Source organism: Puntigrus tetrazona, chromosome 10 (assembly GCF_018831695.1).
Source record: "Puntigrus tetrazona isolate hp1 chromosome 10, ASM1883169v1, whole genome shotgun sequence".
Classification (NCBI taxonomy): Eukaryota; Metazoa; Chordata; class Actinopteri; order Cypriniformes; family Cyprinidae; genus Puntigrus; species Puntigrus tetrazona.
In genome coordinates, this window is record NC_056708.1 from 10,216,427 (window position 1) to 10,233,004 (window position 16,578).

General features: G+C 37.5%; 2 protein-coding genes across 2 annotated transcripts; both read left to right on the top strand.

The window, feature by feature from the left end:
• Window positions 1-398: 398 nt before the first annotated feature.
• slc9a6b (solute carrier family 9 member 6b) lies at window positions 399-7,679 on the top strand. Its single transcript, XM_043251178.1, has 16 exons — window positions 399-778; window positions 2,053-2,252; window positions 2,371-2,448; window positions 2,563-2,639; window positions 2,745-2,857; window positions 2,956-3,061; window positions 3,421-3,562; window positions 3,677-3,782; window positions 4,487-4,575; window positions 4,675-4,788; window positions 4,876-4,987; window positions 5,070-5,223; window positions 5,304-5,334; window positions 5,481-5,566; window positions 6,688-6,793; window positions 6,880-7,679. Exons 1-16 carry the CDS (start codon window positions 505-507, stop codon window positions 7,171-7,173), a joined length of 2,082 nt encoding a protein of 693 aa, XP_043107113.1. The 5' UTR covers window positions 399-504; the 3' UTR covers window positions 7,174-7,679.
• Window positions 7,680-8,094: 415 nt separating this feature from the next.
• Window positions 8,095-16,577, top strand: fhl1b (four and a half LIM domains 1b). The gene is made up of 6 exons (XM_043250882.1): window positions 8,095-8,250; window positions 14,012-14,193; window positions 14,730-14,904; window positions 15,182-15,351; window positions 15,529-15,715; window positions 15,789-16,577. Exons 2-6 carry the CDS (start codon window positions 14,038-14,040, stop codon window positions 15,941-15,943), a joined length of 843 nt encoding a protein of 280 aa, XP_043106817.1. The 5' UTR covers window positions 8,095-8,250; window positions 14,012-14,037; the 3' UTR covers window positions 15,944-16,577.
• Window position 16,578: the final 1 nt, after the last annotated feature.

Consider the following 16,578-nt stretch of genomic DNA (forward strand, 5'->3'; position numbering starts at 1 on the left):
TTTTAGTGTATTTGTGGTTTAGGTTCAATATTTTCTGAAGATTGCAAAGTGCATTAGGCCAGGCTTATTTTTATATATCGTTAATATTTTGAATAAACTCTTATTTTTATGTTTTTTGTTTTAAGCTTTACTAATTTTATGTTAATTGATTTCTTCTTTATGTGTGCGATTTTAACAACAGTCATTTAGTAAATCGCCTCATTTCAGTCAATTAAAACATTACTAAATTTGTTCAAGTTTTTAATCCATACAATCTACGTTTTTTAAGCTTTTTTGTAATTAACCAAAGTGAGTTTAAACAAGTCGACGACCGCCATTTATTAGCAAAGTGTATTTATCGATGCGGTTATTTAGCGGGCTCTTTTATTCTGTAATATCTTACTTCCGGTCAAGCGGGGGGGATGTTCCGTAAAGGTTGTTGCGGCAGTTTTCACGCCGCTATGTGAAGGTAAATAGATCGCCGTGATTCACATCAGCAGCACCACAGCGCTCACAAACACAGCCATGACGGGATGTCAGAGGAGACGCGCCTCCGTCTCGGGCGCTTTTATGCTCCCGCGTCTGCTCTGCCTGCTGTGTTTTGCTGTCCTTAGTCTGGCTGAGAACACGGAGATGGTGAATGTGGTAACGGAGAGGAAAGCGGAGGAGAGCCACAGGCAGGACAGCGCCAATCTGCTCGTATTCATCATGTTACTCACACTCACTATCCTCACGATATGGCTGTTCAAACACCGCCGGTTCAGGTTTCTACACGAGACGGGTTTAGCTATGATTTATGGTGAGAATCGTTTGTTTTATATAACGTAGTTGTATTCAAGTTCACACTGAGGAAACTTGTGTAGGAGGGCACCAGAAATATTGTGCATGAGCTCATTGCGTGTTCTCAAAATACTAGATTAGTAATAGTTGCACACTCACTGTAGACACTAATGTAGGACAAATGGAAAAAAAAAAAAAGTCTCCCGGTTTTGACAGATTTACAAAGCTGCTCCGTTCAATCGGCTGCTTAGTTTTTGTCCATTGTATTGCAATTATTTTGTAATAAATACTCAAAAATCTAAATAAAAAAAAATGCAGGTTTTAAGTATATTATATATTTTATTAAATTAAAATAAATCTTCAATCTAAATTATTGGCCCTAATTTATATATTTTAATGCATTGTGCATATTAATAAATATTTAATTCAGTTGTTGTGTAATACGTTTCTTAAAAATGAACATTTGACCAATTTTAAACTGAAATATTAAACATGAATTAATATATTTGAATAAAATGTATTAATGCATAGAAATCTGTTTCAGTGGAATTATTGTGTAATACGTTCAATCTTAAATGTAAGTCTTTAAGTTATGTGTTTTACTACATGTAAGCCAATTTCAATTAATTTATAAAGTGATAAATACTTAAAATCTAAATTGTTTTAAGTGATATATTTTAATTAGTGCTGGGCAATGATTAATTGCATCCAAAATAAAGGTTTTTGTGTACATAATATATGTGTGTACTGTTTATATTTATTATGTATATATAAATACACACATTATATATTTGTTTATATTTATAATAATATCAATGTATATTTTATTTTTATATATATATATATATATATATATATATATATATATATATATATATATATATATATATATATATATATGTATGTATGTATATGTATAAACAACATTTTTCATAAATGTATGTAATGTATAATGTTTATATATACATAATCATATACAATAACATACATCATAATACTAATAGATTTACACAGTATATGTGCTTAATCATAATTGATCATTGACCAGCACTAATTTTCATACATTTAAAACTTTCAGAATTTTTATTTTTTTCATTGCCAGTGGTGGACAACACATTATCACTGTTTTACTGTAGTAACAATAAGAGGTGTTCTGGCAGAAATAATGTATACCATGCTGGATATTTTTACTGGCATACTATTCTGTATTCATCCTTCCTTATTTTGTATTTCAGTATGTGATTTAACACGCTGTGCATTAAAGCGACATATGAAATTGTCTCGTGTCCCCAGGTTTGTTTGTGGGTGTAATTCTGCGTTTTGGCGTCCATTTCCCACAAGACGTAAATAACACCACCTTGACTTGTGCCGTGAACAGCAGTCCCACCACCATCCTGGTGAACGTGAGCGGCCGTTTCTATGAGTACAGCCTGAAAGGAGAGGTCCGGGACGGCAAGGGCCATGACGTGCCAAATGCAGAGATGCTCAGGAAGGTACCGCTATTAAATCCTCTCCTAAAATACCAACAAAATGCATTACGTGTTGTTCCTAATTTTGTCCTTTCCTCCTCCTGAAGTGTTTTGTGGGATTAACTTGTTCATTTGCTTCTAGGTTACTTTTGATCCTGAGGTTTTCTTCAACATTTTGCTTCCGCCCATCATCTTTCATGCAGGATACAGTCTCAAACGAGTAAGAATAAGATGACAAAAATTCCACTTTATTTTAAACGCTTATTTTATGACGTCTGAGCTGTGCGGTTTCATTTTGATAATCTTTTTAATTTTTATTTCTTTTAACTACCAGAGGCATTTTTTTAGAAATCTGGGGTCTATCCTCTCCTATGCCTTTGTGGGCACAATGACGTCATGCTTCGTCACAGGGTAAGTGTCGAATTTTCTAAAAGAGGCTTTGTCATAAAAAAATATATGTAAAAGTAACATTATATATACAGTAATTGCCTCTAATTCATAATGTGCTCTGTGCAGGTTGGTGATGTACGGCTGTGTGGTGTTTATGAAGGTCATCGGTCAGCTTGGAGGGGATTTCTTTTTCACCGACTGCCTTTTCTTCGGGGCTATTGTATCTGCCACTGATCCAGGTATAGATGTTGCTCTACATTTAGATTCGTCTTGCATTTAGAAATGTAATAAATAATGATTTATTCAGTCACGACCGAAATCTTTGAATTGCCCACAGTGACCGTTTTGGCCATTTTCAACGAGCTGAAGGTCGACGTGGATCTGTATGCCCTGATGTTCGGTGAGAGTGTCCTCAATGATGCCGTGGCCATCGTCCTGTCGTCGTAAGTGCTCTCCCTTTATGTTTATCTTGATTTTGACGCTACCATGTAAAAGTATGAGGGAAGCACGATTTTTTAAAATGTTTTTATATGCTTACCTAGACTGCATTTATTTCATACAGGATGCAGTATAAATAGTAATATTGTGAAATGTCACAATTTTCAATTTATTTCTGAGATGGCAAAGCTGAATTTTCAGTCTCGTTACTCCAGGCTTCAGTATCATATGATCCTTCAGAAATAATTTTAATATGCTCATTTGTTGCTCTGGAAACTTTATTATTATTATTATTATTATCAGTGTTAAAAACAGTTGTGCCGCTTAATGTTTATGTCTTTAACCCTTTCTTACCTACTGACAGATCAATAGTGGCGTACCAGCCTGAGGGAGACAATCGTCACACGTTTGACGGTAGTGCTTTGCTCAAGTCACTAGGTGTCTTTCTGGGAGTTTTCAGTGGGTCTTTTGCAATGGGGGCTGCAACCGGAGTCGTGACAGCTTTGGTATTTTTATTTTTATATTATATTTAATTGTTTTGTTTCACATTAAGTAGTCAAAAAGAAAAAAAACCCTTCAAATCTAAGGTATTTAACCTGTTATTATTCGTTGATGTTTAGGTCACAAAGTTCACTAAGCTGCGAGATTTTCCTTTGCTGGAAACGGCCCTTTTCTTCCTCATGTCTTGGAGTACCTTCCTATTGGCTGAGGCCTGCGGCTTCACGGGTAACTACGGCAACGCTGTGATCACCGATCTCTGAAATCTCTGTTTAATCACATATAGCATCGTGGAAAAATTAATACTGTTTGTTTATGCAGGTAATGTCTAAAATAGTTTAGAACAGGAATACTGGCTTTTGATTGGTCAGCCACAGCGTCAGTGGTCAAATATTTATCTGTACCTGTACATTACTGTACAGTATCATATGTGAACTTTTTTTATTTCTAAATGTATTTAAAATAGGTATGTTATGTTCACCAAGGCTGCATTTGTTAAAACAAAAATTTTTTCACCATATTAAAATAATAATAATAATAATAATATATTTAAGCGGCAAATCAGCATATTAGAATGACTTTTGAAGGATCACGTGACGCTATTTACTTTGTTTAATAAATGAACAAATACTTGGTGAGTATAAGAGAAAATTCAGGGAATTTTTCAATATTCCAGTTATTTCAGACTTGGAGTATTTTTTTTTTATCAATGTTACAATTAATTAAATTATCCAAAGTGACACCGAATGAAAATCTTAACTGTGTGTGCGTGATTGTGTGTGTGTGTGCATGTGTGTGTGTGTGTGTGTGTGTGTGTGTGTATTTGTATGTGTATATGTGTAAATAAAACTAATTAATAAAAGTATAAGTAAATTCAAAATCTGAATAAATACTGTAATAGTATGTAAGTAAGAGTAAAACTCTGTGTTCAGGTGTGGTTGCGGTGCTCTTCTGTGGCATTACTCAGGCTCACTACACATACAACAACCTTTCTGCTGATTCGAAGAGTAGAACCAAACAGGTAACACACAAACTATTTATATTTTAATGATGCGTGTCATGGTTTATAACTGTTCAAGATACGCATACTGACCGTATTGTCCACCATTTCCCCCAACAGCTGTTTGAGCTGCTCAACTTCCTGGCTGAAAACTTTATCTTCTCTTATATGGGCTTGACACTTTTCTCCTTCCAGCACCATGTGTTCAATCCCTTCTTCATCATAGGCGCATTTGTATCCTTTTTATAGCACCATGTTTATGCTGTACTCATGAATTGTATACAGATAAATATTATCCTTAACAGTGGCTTTCATTTGCAGCTGGCTATATTTCTTGGCAGGGCGGCTAATATCTACCCCTTGTCTTTCCTGTTGAACTTGGGCCGCAAGAATAAAATCGCCTCCAATTTCCAACACGTCATGATGTTTTCAGGTAATACCTGCTGAGATCAGAGACGTTTGAAGTGCGTAATGTCTTTTTCTTTGTTGTTTATAATGTCACACTGACGTCACAGGGCTCCGAGGGGCAATGACCTTTGCCCTCTCGATTAGGGACACTGCCACATACGCCAGACAGATGATGTTTTCCACCACCCTGCTGATCGTTTTCTTCACGGTGTGGGTCTGTGGGGGCGGGACGACCCCCATGCTGTCACTTATGCAGATTCGGTGAGCCTCAGTTACATTCTCAAAGCAAACCATCTTTCTTTTTTTTTGTTTTTTTGTAAATTCACTTTATCTTTCCGCAGAGTGGGAGTGGACACAGATCAAGATAATTCAGTAAGTTCCACTCATGTCTGTTCAAAATGCAACAGCTGATATCAGAAATATCAATGTTTAACCTTCAAATATTGACTGTACAAGCCGGACACATAAGGGTAGTGTAACAACTACATTATCTCATTTTTTTTTCTCTGCTCTTATAGGTCCCAGCCCCGGATGGGATGCCACAAAGAAGTAGCAAGCATGAGAGCGCCTGGCCGTTCAGACTGTGGTATACTTTTGACCACAAGTATCCTTCAGTCCTTCTGGCTAGTTGTGTCAGCATTTAAATTGTCCCTAAATACATAATTTATTAATAAAAAGTAATGTTTTTGACTTTGCACGCAACATATTAAATTAGACAATCTTAGGCTTTATTATTTTTTTTAAAACTGTTACGTACCGTTAGAGCATTGCAGCATATTAAACAGTAGAGGGCACTCATAATCTACTGGCAAATTCATTTCAAAGATTGTTTTTCTTTCATCTGGAATTCACTAATACAGGGAAGTGTTTAGTCGGCCGAGTATGAGATCGTAAGTTAGTGTTTCAATAATTTACCACCAACTTTCTCTGATATCAGTTACATGGGATTTAGGTAAACAAAAGTTATTTATTTATTTTTTTGCACAGTTTTTAGTAAGTGTGTGTTTTAGGATGTTTTCATTGTGAAATTATTCATTTTGATTTTGATTAATCAAAACAGTTTTAATCAGCAGCTTTTCGTGAAATCATAAACCCCCTGCAGTTCCTTCACGATTTCCCAGGGTAAACCCGCACTTAAAAATTGGACAGCCCTTGCAAATGATCATTTTTATTCTGAGAATTAATCTAATTGGTTATTGTACAGAGTGCAGGCACAAAGCCGATAAAATACATTGAGCATTCAAAAAGAATTATAAATAGGCATATTGTGTATATAAAAGTGAGACAAGAGGGTCAATGAAATGGTCAAAATGGTTAATTGCAAATGCAGAACAAAATAAATGTTCAGTATATGTATATGTATACATAGCAGGTGGCAATAAAGGCTTTTTTAACGTTACCAGAAATATTTTGTAATAAATTTTTGGGTTTTTTTTACTTAAAAATGAATGCATTAAATCGATCAAAAGTTGCATTAAGCAGCAACTGTTTTCAGCATTTTCCGAAATGTTTATTGAGCAGCAAATCAGCATATTAGAATGATTTCTGAAGGATCACGCAACACTGAAAATTCAAAATCGAAATTAAAATCGAAAACACTAATTTAATTTTGTAATAATATTTTACAATATGCTGTATTTACTGCATTTCTGATCATAGTGAGCATTTTTGATGGTATACTTATCTCATTTCAACTACAGTTTAATCCTTAACAGAGTGACGCAGTTATTTAAAGCCCTTCCTCACTCACAGCGGGCCTCCGCTCACTTCCACTCTGCCGGCCTGCTGCGGTCCGATAGCACGCTGTCTCACCAGCTCGCAGGCCTACGAGGTAAACCCATGAGCACACAGTGTAAAGCGTGTGAAATCACATGAGCACACGTGAGTGTAATCAGACGTTTTTCCCCCTCCTGTCAGAATGCTGGTCAGTTAAACGATGAAGACACGGAGCTGATTCTGAATGACGGCGGTGGTTTGATGTACAGTGACATGACGGTCAGCACAGATGCCCACGGCATGCCCACCACCTCCACCAGCCAGGCCGGGCTGTACTCGCTAGCAGGAACCTCAGACGATCCTCTGGACAGGGAGCTTGCGTTCGGGGGCACCCGTCTGGTTCTTCCCACAGATGAGGCTCCGGACCCCCTGACGTCGTTCCCCCCTCCTCCGCCCTCCCCACCCCTCTCGGACCCTCTGCGCCACAGAGTCTGAGCCTGAGCTGCTAACCTCTCAGCCTCTGCGTGACGCTTTCTTTCACAGATATTAAGTTAAATGATTATTTATGCTTTTATTGATTCATTATATTGTGCCATATGTATTTATTTATTTGTCTAGACACTGGTGTACAATGGTTGTGGTTGCTAATCCTTCTGATTTCTCCCCCTCCCCCCCAAAAAAAAAGAAAAAAAGAAATTTTGTGTTTGCGTATTGTGAACATCTACGTCTAATGTGAATGCATCAATGTGTCCGGATTGATCATTTCAAAGTCCTACATAACTTGTGGCTCTCTTTTTTTTTGTATAAATAAGTGCCTATGTCTGGTAACCTGGTGTTTGTACTGTGCTATCCGACTCATTGTTACCTCATTAACATTTACTTATAAAAAAAGAGATTTATTAATATATATATAGAGAGGAAAAGTGACTTATTTGAAAGTGTTTTGTTACTGTTCCACACCCATTGATCCCCTAATAAATGAGATTTGATGTTCCTTTTAAGCCTATGTTGAAGATGATTTGGCTGCAGTAAGTTCCTTTTTTGATTAATGTGCTTAAAATACATATTGCGCTATTGGGTAAACATTGCCAGACGCAGCTTTCTTGAAGTTTATGTCTCAACTAATACATTACATATCTAAAAGGAGATCTAAAATTTGACAAAAATTGACTTGTTATAAAGGACGCTATAAAACGCTGTTATAAAGGAAAGTGCAGAGAATGGAACCGCTAGATCTTTTTATTATTATTTATTTATCTTGCAAGGAATAAATAAAACGCGCGCGCCCTTCGTATAGATTACGAATCCTAAAACGTCTTAATATTCACAGCTGAATCTTTATAGCTGGATGTTAACCGCGCGGCGACAGGAGTGCCTAATTAATATTTATAAGAGAGCCTAAGCCATTGGAAGTCTGCTAAAGGACGTTAGCATGACCTGATTTATATGTATGAGCTAAGACTTCTCGACAGCCCACCAAAGCAAAACAGCACCAAGTGCAAAACACTTTGAAAGTTTGCTGTGGCGGCAGAGGACAGGACACTCGTTAGAGCACCGTATCCCCCAGAAAAGGTACGTTAAACTTTCTCAACTGTAAAAAGCTCAGACAAGTCGGCGAAATTGGCGTTTTTTGAGAGGATAAGGTCTGCTAATCAAAATTACGCAACATCTAAATTCAAAGAGACTTGGTTCTCTGCTCACTTGCAGAGATCTGTGCCCAGATACCATCAAACAACAGACACGTAAAAAGAGGCTAAATAATATTTTACGTGTAAGTAAATAAACATTATTAAAATCATATTAAAAATATTTCCTTATTTTAGAAAATATTGCTTCAGTTTGGTGTTTAACGGATACTTTTTTGACCTGTCATTAATACCAACAAACATCCTTCGGTTAACCTGAAAATAATTTTGCTGTTTAATATTAATCTGGTCTGTAAAAATGCTACACACTTTTTTAAAGTGACACACTTTTGTACTAATTAGGTTCAAATATGTACACTTTAAATTGACTGATATGTACCTTTAAGATACCAAAATTGTCCCTTTTTGTACTTTTTGAAAAGATAGCACCCCGGTGACAGCTTTTATTGTACCTTTATTTGTGTACTGTATACTATTTTAATTGTCCTCATTAATATATATATATCAGTGTGTGAGTCTGTATATGAAGGGCATTGATGCAAGTACAGTGAGTTTAAGATGGGGCGTTGGCTGCAGGGATTTTCTGCATGTTCTTTCAGCCTCTGAAATCTGTTTCTTATTAAAGATTTTCACTCCAAAGATCTAGCCACATGTCTACGGACTGATGGGGTAAGAGACTCGACCGGACAGTTTATGTCTAAATTATGTGCAGAGAGGAATTCATCCCATGAGAGTGATATAAAATATCTGATATCTGTCTTTGATGTCCATAATTCCCTGTCATTATCCGGTGCACATTCCAAGAAAGTAAAATACACAGAAAATGATTAGGCTATCATGCCATGTCTGGCATACATTATTTAGTTTCTAACCCTTTTCCCATTTGGACACTTCTTGCTGGCTGAAACTAAATTCAAAGTGATTATTTCTAAGGTGACTAATATGCAAGTGTTTTTGCAGATAGGCCATAAATGAATAACAACACCATGCGTGGTGTGGGTATAATGCGCATTTAAATAGAGGAAGCACACTCTGTGTACGTAACAAGACAAGTATTGTATTTTATCAGAGCGCATGGATGGCCTCATGTGTTTGAGTCACTACCTCAGGACTATTACAGCAAACCTCCTAAAATGTTAAAGGAACAGTACACCCCAAAAAATGAAAATGTGCTTAATATGTAGTCACCTTCGAGTCACCCAAAATGTAGATGAGTTTGTTAGTTCCTCAGAACAGATTTGAAGAAATGTAACATTACATCACTTGCTAAGAAATGGATCCTCTGCAGTGAATGGGTGCCGCCAGAATGAGAGTTCAAACAGCTGATTAAAAAAAGCAATAATCCACAAGTAACCACACAGCTCTAGTCCACTGATTACTTTCTTGTGATGTAAAAAGACCCATGTTTGTAAGTCACAGAATCATTTTCAAGATGTTTTTAATTTCAAACTGTCTCATCTGATGCCATCAAAATGAATCATCTAATGCCATATAATGCAATCTTATCTGCATCAGGAAAAATATGCACAGATCAATCACCATTTACAAGCTAAACGGTTCTAAATAAATACGTTAGTGACTTATTTACTGGGGGACGAGGAGTATTATTAAGATTATGAAGTCATATTTTGCCATTAGTCTTAAAGATGGATTCGTTTCTTACAAATATGCAGTTATTTGCTTCACAGGACGATAGCTGATGGATTAATTTGTGGATTGTTGTGATGTTTTCATCAACTGTCTGGACATTCCCAGCAGAGGATCCATTGGTGAGCAAGTGACGTGATGATAAATTTAATCACATTCGTTGTAATAAAGAAATAAACTCATCTACATCTTTTACGACCTAAGGGTGAATACATTTCCATTACTGGAGAACTATTTCTTAAAACCTGTACAATTAAAAAATTTTCTTAGAAAGTATAAAATGCTCCTTAAAAACATTTGCCATGGGCCCTCAACAGATCTCTCTTTTACTTATTCACATGCAGATGCAGTTTTGCTTTCATGAAATGATGTTATGTTCTACTGGTATCAAGAGCATAGTGGGGACCTGTAAAGCATTTGCTCTTCCCTTAATGTCAGATGAAATGTGATTCATTTCCTCTCCATTTTGCTTCTTGGGGCCTTTTAAAAGCATATGTGGAAACATTTAGGTAAGAACTCGAGGGATTCGTGCTCTGTTTTTTGTACCATACTGCTCTGTGTATTTGAATATGCATACAACAGCAGATGGTTATCAGTGAGTGCTGCAACAAGTTTTTTCTGGCAAGTTGTTTGCTTTGGGTGTTAACCTTGATATTTGATATCATAGAACCATGTTGTTTTAAAAAGATTTTTATTATTATGCTCTTGAATTTCCTGATTGGTCTGTTTTTGCATCCAGACATTTGCATGCCACTTATCTTAGCTGTCTCACTTCTGTTAGTATTTTACCCATAATAGTTTTAAAACATCTTTATTAAAGAGTTAAGAACTAACTAGTAGTTGTGATTCACTACTAGGTGAATCACAACATTACAAAATGTAATAAAAAGAAACTACAATCCCATGAAGCATTGCAAATCAAAATGGAGATGATGGGATTTGTTGATTATGTATATGTATATATAATGTTTATTGCAAAATATGCATGACTGTAAAAACTCTTTTGGTGTGATTAACTTTGATTCTCTGATTATTTTTAGAGACATGGGTAATCCCACCAGAAATCCACAGTAAAACGTTAATATTTAAAAAATATGTGGAAATAATGGACACTGGCAGCTTCAACAAAAGCATATACCAGCAATTAGCAACCTCATAGGTCACAGTAGGCCTGTCTTTAACGGTTTACCATTAACTTACCATTAAAAATCAATTCTCTTTGTAGAAAATTCTGGAACCGGCCTGTTGCGCAAAAAATATTTGACCGCATAATGCCATAACCAACTGAAGTGTTCCAGAACGCCATGTAAAAAGTAACCTATTGTTAGTGCCAGGTCCCTTTAAGAGAAACATTATAAACAATTATAAACAGGATAATTATATGGTGGTTAAACCGTGGCCCCATATTAACCCCACTTGCCTAGAGAAGGACGGTAGTCTTGTTTGAGTTTCCTCTTTTCGAAAGTGTATTTAGGACTGCAGATCAAGAGTACTAGGGTTACGCCGCTGGCCAGCCGTCTCGCCTGTATTTTTTACCGCCGCTTCGCAGGCTTCCTGTTTCCAAGCTTTTGCCACATTCTTCAGCATGTAGATCATGCCAACACAACACACTGCCAAGACCCCCTCAATTTTCCCAGCTGTGTAACAGGGTTGATTTCATTACCACACCAATTTCGGATGACCCACGTTGGCCGAGCAGGGCCGTTTGTGCATTAAAATAAAAAAATAAAAAAAACGTGTAAGTCCAACACATGTTTCTCTGTTTAGGTAAGAGAGCGTATGCAGAAGTGGTTTTCGAACGCAGTAATTACTGTAAAAGTGATGTTTTGAGCTAACCAGCAGGTGATGTCACAGCCCAGCTTCTACTTTGGTCGCCTTCATCATACCCACCGCACACTTTTATGAGCCTTGCGAAGAAAAATAACTTGTTAAATTCACGCAGAAGGAGGATTAAAAACATGCTCGGTGTCACCGTTATTTTTTCTCTTCGGCTGAAGTCTCGCAGGCTCTCAAGTTGCCTCATATCGCATCAACCAATGGGTCGCAGGCAGCGTGACTGTTCCAATTCTTCCCCTCGTTTGCTTTGGCTGCTACGCTCGCCCGACTGTGTTCCAGATGCTGGTGCATGAGGTCATCCTGAAACCAGATTCCAGTCTCAACAGTCTGCCATTTCCCTGGAGATCAAATTAAATATTTGACTAAAACAGGGGTCTGTCAGTTCGCCATTACATCAGCGTCTATAAAAATGCCCCCATTCACGCTTATCTGTGACCCGTTTAGCGGGTTTCCTTATTTGCTCTTTATTTATTTGGATGAAGCTGTTTGCTAATTATAACCATATGAATGGAGCCGCAGTCTAGTGGCGAACGCGTGCATACCTGGGTGACACGAGATCGAATATGGGACGATGAAATTCTTAAAAAGAACAAATATATATGTTCAAATGTTTGAGCTTTGTCCTCTCGCGACTGTCCCAGAAAAACGCTATAACTCTCATTCGAAAGAGTATAAGCCCCGTGATCTTTGAGCTTCGTTGAGCATGACTTTTAGAACCATGCTAAAATATGATCTCTAAATGTCTGTCTGGTCTGTCATTAAAGTTAACCGACCAGGAAACACAGAACTGAAAAAAAAACCTATCATGAACAGCACATTTCAGAAGTCTTCGAACTTTCGGGAAAACAAGAACACTTATGCCAAGTCCTGTAACAGTATCTAGCATATTTAAACCTCATTACTGTTCAAATTCTTCTCCAGTGTCCATTAAAAAAATACTCGTGCTTGTCTAAAACAGGCATAGATGGGAGGTTTGGTTTTAGATGTGTTAAATAGGACCACTGGGTTGGTACGGCGGATGCAAACCATTCACTACGCAGAAAAACAGGTCTGTGATTCTGGTTTTGGCATTGACGTTTGACGACTTAAGCTGAATTTATTTATGGACATTTACAGGCCAACTCGCTCAGTTTCGTTTGAAACTTTGGGATCTACCAGATTCCTTCCAATAAAGGATTAGTTTAGGGTTCGCATTCGCAAAGGAGACAGGAAAGTAAACACATTATTTTTCCTCAGCCTTTGGGACCATGTGTAGACCAGTATAATGTCTGCAGCCGTTAGTCAGTTGACAGACAACCCACCTGGAAAGTGTTCTGATGCGTGCTAAATAATTAACCAGATATGTAAGCTCAATGCAAAGTGTTTGAAGAAGCAAATGAGAGGTTCCCTCTTCAAACATTGTCAAAGATCTGTTAACATTCCCCATCTCACCGCATGCATACCAGACATACTTCTGCGCATATACTGAAAAAAAAAAAAAAATCAACACTATCAAATGTGTGCCCGCATGCTAGAAAACACGCACATATTCTCTTGAAGCACTTGCACACAAGTTAATGTTTCATTCAAAGGAACTGTTTGGTGACCTGCCCTGGTTTTTAATGACTACATGGGAAAATTCCCAATGCCGATTTGTTTTGGCGAGTTATACAATATGTAATTCAAACCAGAACCCGGTGATCCGGTATGCTTATAATCGAATATCTCATAACAAATTCGATTTTTATAACATTTCCTCCAGTGTTTCACTCCGTCATTTGATTAAGGTGCGAATGCGTGTAATGAATGTGCGGTTTTATTATTACCGATTCGATTTATTACCCTGAAAGAAAGTCTTTCATCCCGACTGCCAGTCTGCTACCCCCGCTTTACAGCTGAACTAAACTCGTTATCAGATGAAGATAAGACCGGGGACAATTAAAAAAACATGTGCTGTTTGCTGTTGCCTATGGTTACGTAACAACTTAAAGAGCAATTTTGTACCTCCGCCTAAGGGAAAACGGAACAAACACTCTTATCTATAAATGTCCTCACTCAGTGTTTCCTGAGGAAACTCTGAGCACATGAGAGGGTGTGAGATGTGTTACAACGACGTTTTGGAAAAAAAAGAAAAAAAAAAACATCTTTCGTTTATACATCACGATGCATTTTAATGGCCTGATTTATGAGCACGATGAGGTAATCGCTGTTATTATTTCTCACAGCTTTTCGGGGGATTTATTGGGTGACTATGGCGGCCCGCTCCAACTGTTTTTACTGTCGCGAGGACCTCAGTGGAAAGAAGTTTGTGAGGAAAGACGAGAAACAAGTGTGCGTGCGATGCTTTGACAAGTTCTGCGCCAACACCTGCGTGGAGTGTCGACGGCCAATCAGCACCGACTCCAAGGTAACACGTGATATCAGGAGCCCTTAAAATACTGCGCAAGACGCGCCGAAATATTGGCGTGTTGAAATATCTCTCCGCTTTGTTGTAGCTCTGGTCCATACCTTTCCATATCAGATAAGAGCACACATCATCATCATCATAATAGTGTAGTGATAATGCTAGTTTAAGCATAGTTTGGAGGAAGTTTTACACCTTCGGTAATCTGTTACACAAACTTTTGCATTATCAGTCATGTACTCTATCTAAGCATTAGGCTTTGGTGTCAGAATTGCTATGTAAATTAAATGTATTTCTGCAAGCTTCTCATAATATTTTTAATAAATAAATATATATGTAATTTTATTTTTTCTCAGGATTCTTTGATAAATAGAAAGAAAACAGCATTTATTTGAAAGACGTATTATGTAGTTAATGCATCCTTGCTGTTGATCCCAAACTTTTTTCTTGAAATATTCACATTTATCATATTACTTTTGCAGATATTGCGAGTTAAATTGTATTATCACATCTCTCAGTCTTGGTTCTCGTCTGTATAGGAGCTGCATCATAAGGGCCGGTACTGGCACTCGGATTGTTTCCGATGTGCCAAGTGTTATAAGAATCTGGCCAAGGAATCTTTCACCTCCAAGGATGACAGGATCCTCTGTGGGACGTGCAGCTCGCGTGAGGATGCCCCTCGCTGCCATGGCTGCTACAAGCCCATACTGGCAGGTGAGGGACCTTCTGCTGTATATGTGTTATACATGTATATAGAGATAATAGAAAATTAGAAAATAGAATAATAGAAAATAGATTTATATATATTTTAAAAAACTAAAATATGGGAAATCTAAAAATATAGGAGAAATTTTACTAGTGTAATTTCTAGACTTAGATGTAGATTGTTATTTTGTTATTTGTCATTTTGACAATAGGGGGCCTTGGAGTGCTCAATTAGTATGTGATTTTTTTTCCTATATAACAGATAATTTTCCTGTGTTATTTCCAGGCACTGAGAATGTGGAATACAAAGGCAACTCATGGCATGACGAGTGTTTCACCTGCTATCAGTGTCAAAAGCCAATCGGCTCCAAAAGCTTCTTAGCAAAGAACAACAACATCTACTGCAGCCCTTGCCACGAGAAGAAATTCGCCAAACAATGCGCCTGCTGTAAAAAGGTAAGAGACAAAGTAAAAAATGTATAGATTTGTGTTCACTGATATTGTTATATATAAGTCGCAAGTTACTATATATTTTGTGAATGCATTTTAAAATAAAGGCATTTTATGATAATGACGACCATCACGCGTTGCCTCAGTCTATCGTTTGCACATGTTTTGGCCCTCTTCCTCCAGCCCATTACCACAGGAGGTGTGAATTACCAGGACCAGCCGTGGCATTCTGAGTGCTTTGTGTGCTCCTCCTGCCGAAAGCCCCTGGCTGGCACCCGCTTCACCTCCCACGAGGAAAAGGTCTACTGTGTGGACTGCTACAAGAGCACTGTGGCCAAAAAATGCGGCGGCTGCCAGAATCCCATTACAGGTTTGATTCCACACGCACGTATGTCCTGACGCCGGTTCTGTGTTTGACTGTTTGAACCCGTCTCGTCCCACAGGATTTGGCAAGGCCACAAACGTAGTGAACTACGAGGGTGGCTCCTGGCACGATTACTGCTTTAACTGTAAGAAGTGCTCTCTTAACCTGGCGGAAAAGCGATTCGTCGCTCACGGCGGAGACATATACTGCTCTGACTGCTCCAAGAAACTGTAAGCGCCTCGTGGCCGCGAAGACGCAGAAGAGGGAGATTGCTCAAGAAAAATATCAGCGTCCATTTGAATTTATACAAAAGTCCCACATAAATATGTTGCAGTATTGACAAAGGCTTCTGTTATGTTGATTCTGGCTTCTTCGAGAAGGGAGTTTGATATTTCCTGTAAGGAATGTTACGTTTACCTAGAGCCTTTGATGGGAAAATGTATCCGCTCTCTTTCCAATGCTTCCTATTTGCCTCGGGAAAGAAAGAAGACAGGACGAAAGACGGATAATGGAGATGTGTATTAAGAAGGCGAAGTCTGTAGTTTTAGATGTACTCATGGTAAACCTGTTTTCAGTAATGTTTCAATAATGTTGATCATTTTTAAAACATCAACAGCTTTTAATCATGGACACTGAACTTTTCCGGACTATGTGTTTCTGTATCTTTTAGATTGCTTCTTTGGAATTTAAAAAATACTAATTGTACAATTTGTCATTTTGGTATAAAAGCTAATACTTAAAAAAAAAAAAATGTTTTTCTCTTTACTAACACGTTCTCCTTAATGCAATTGACATGACAGTTTTGTTATTTTAGTTGCCTTTGTATGATCTGAGAAAAAAATAAATAAAGTTGGGAGTGTGTCCTTTGT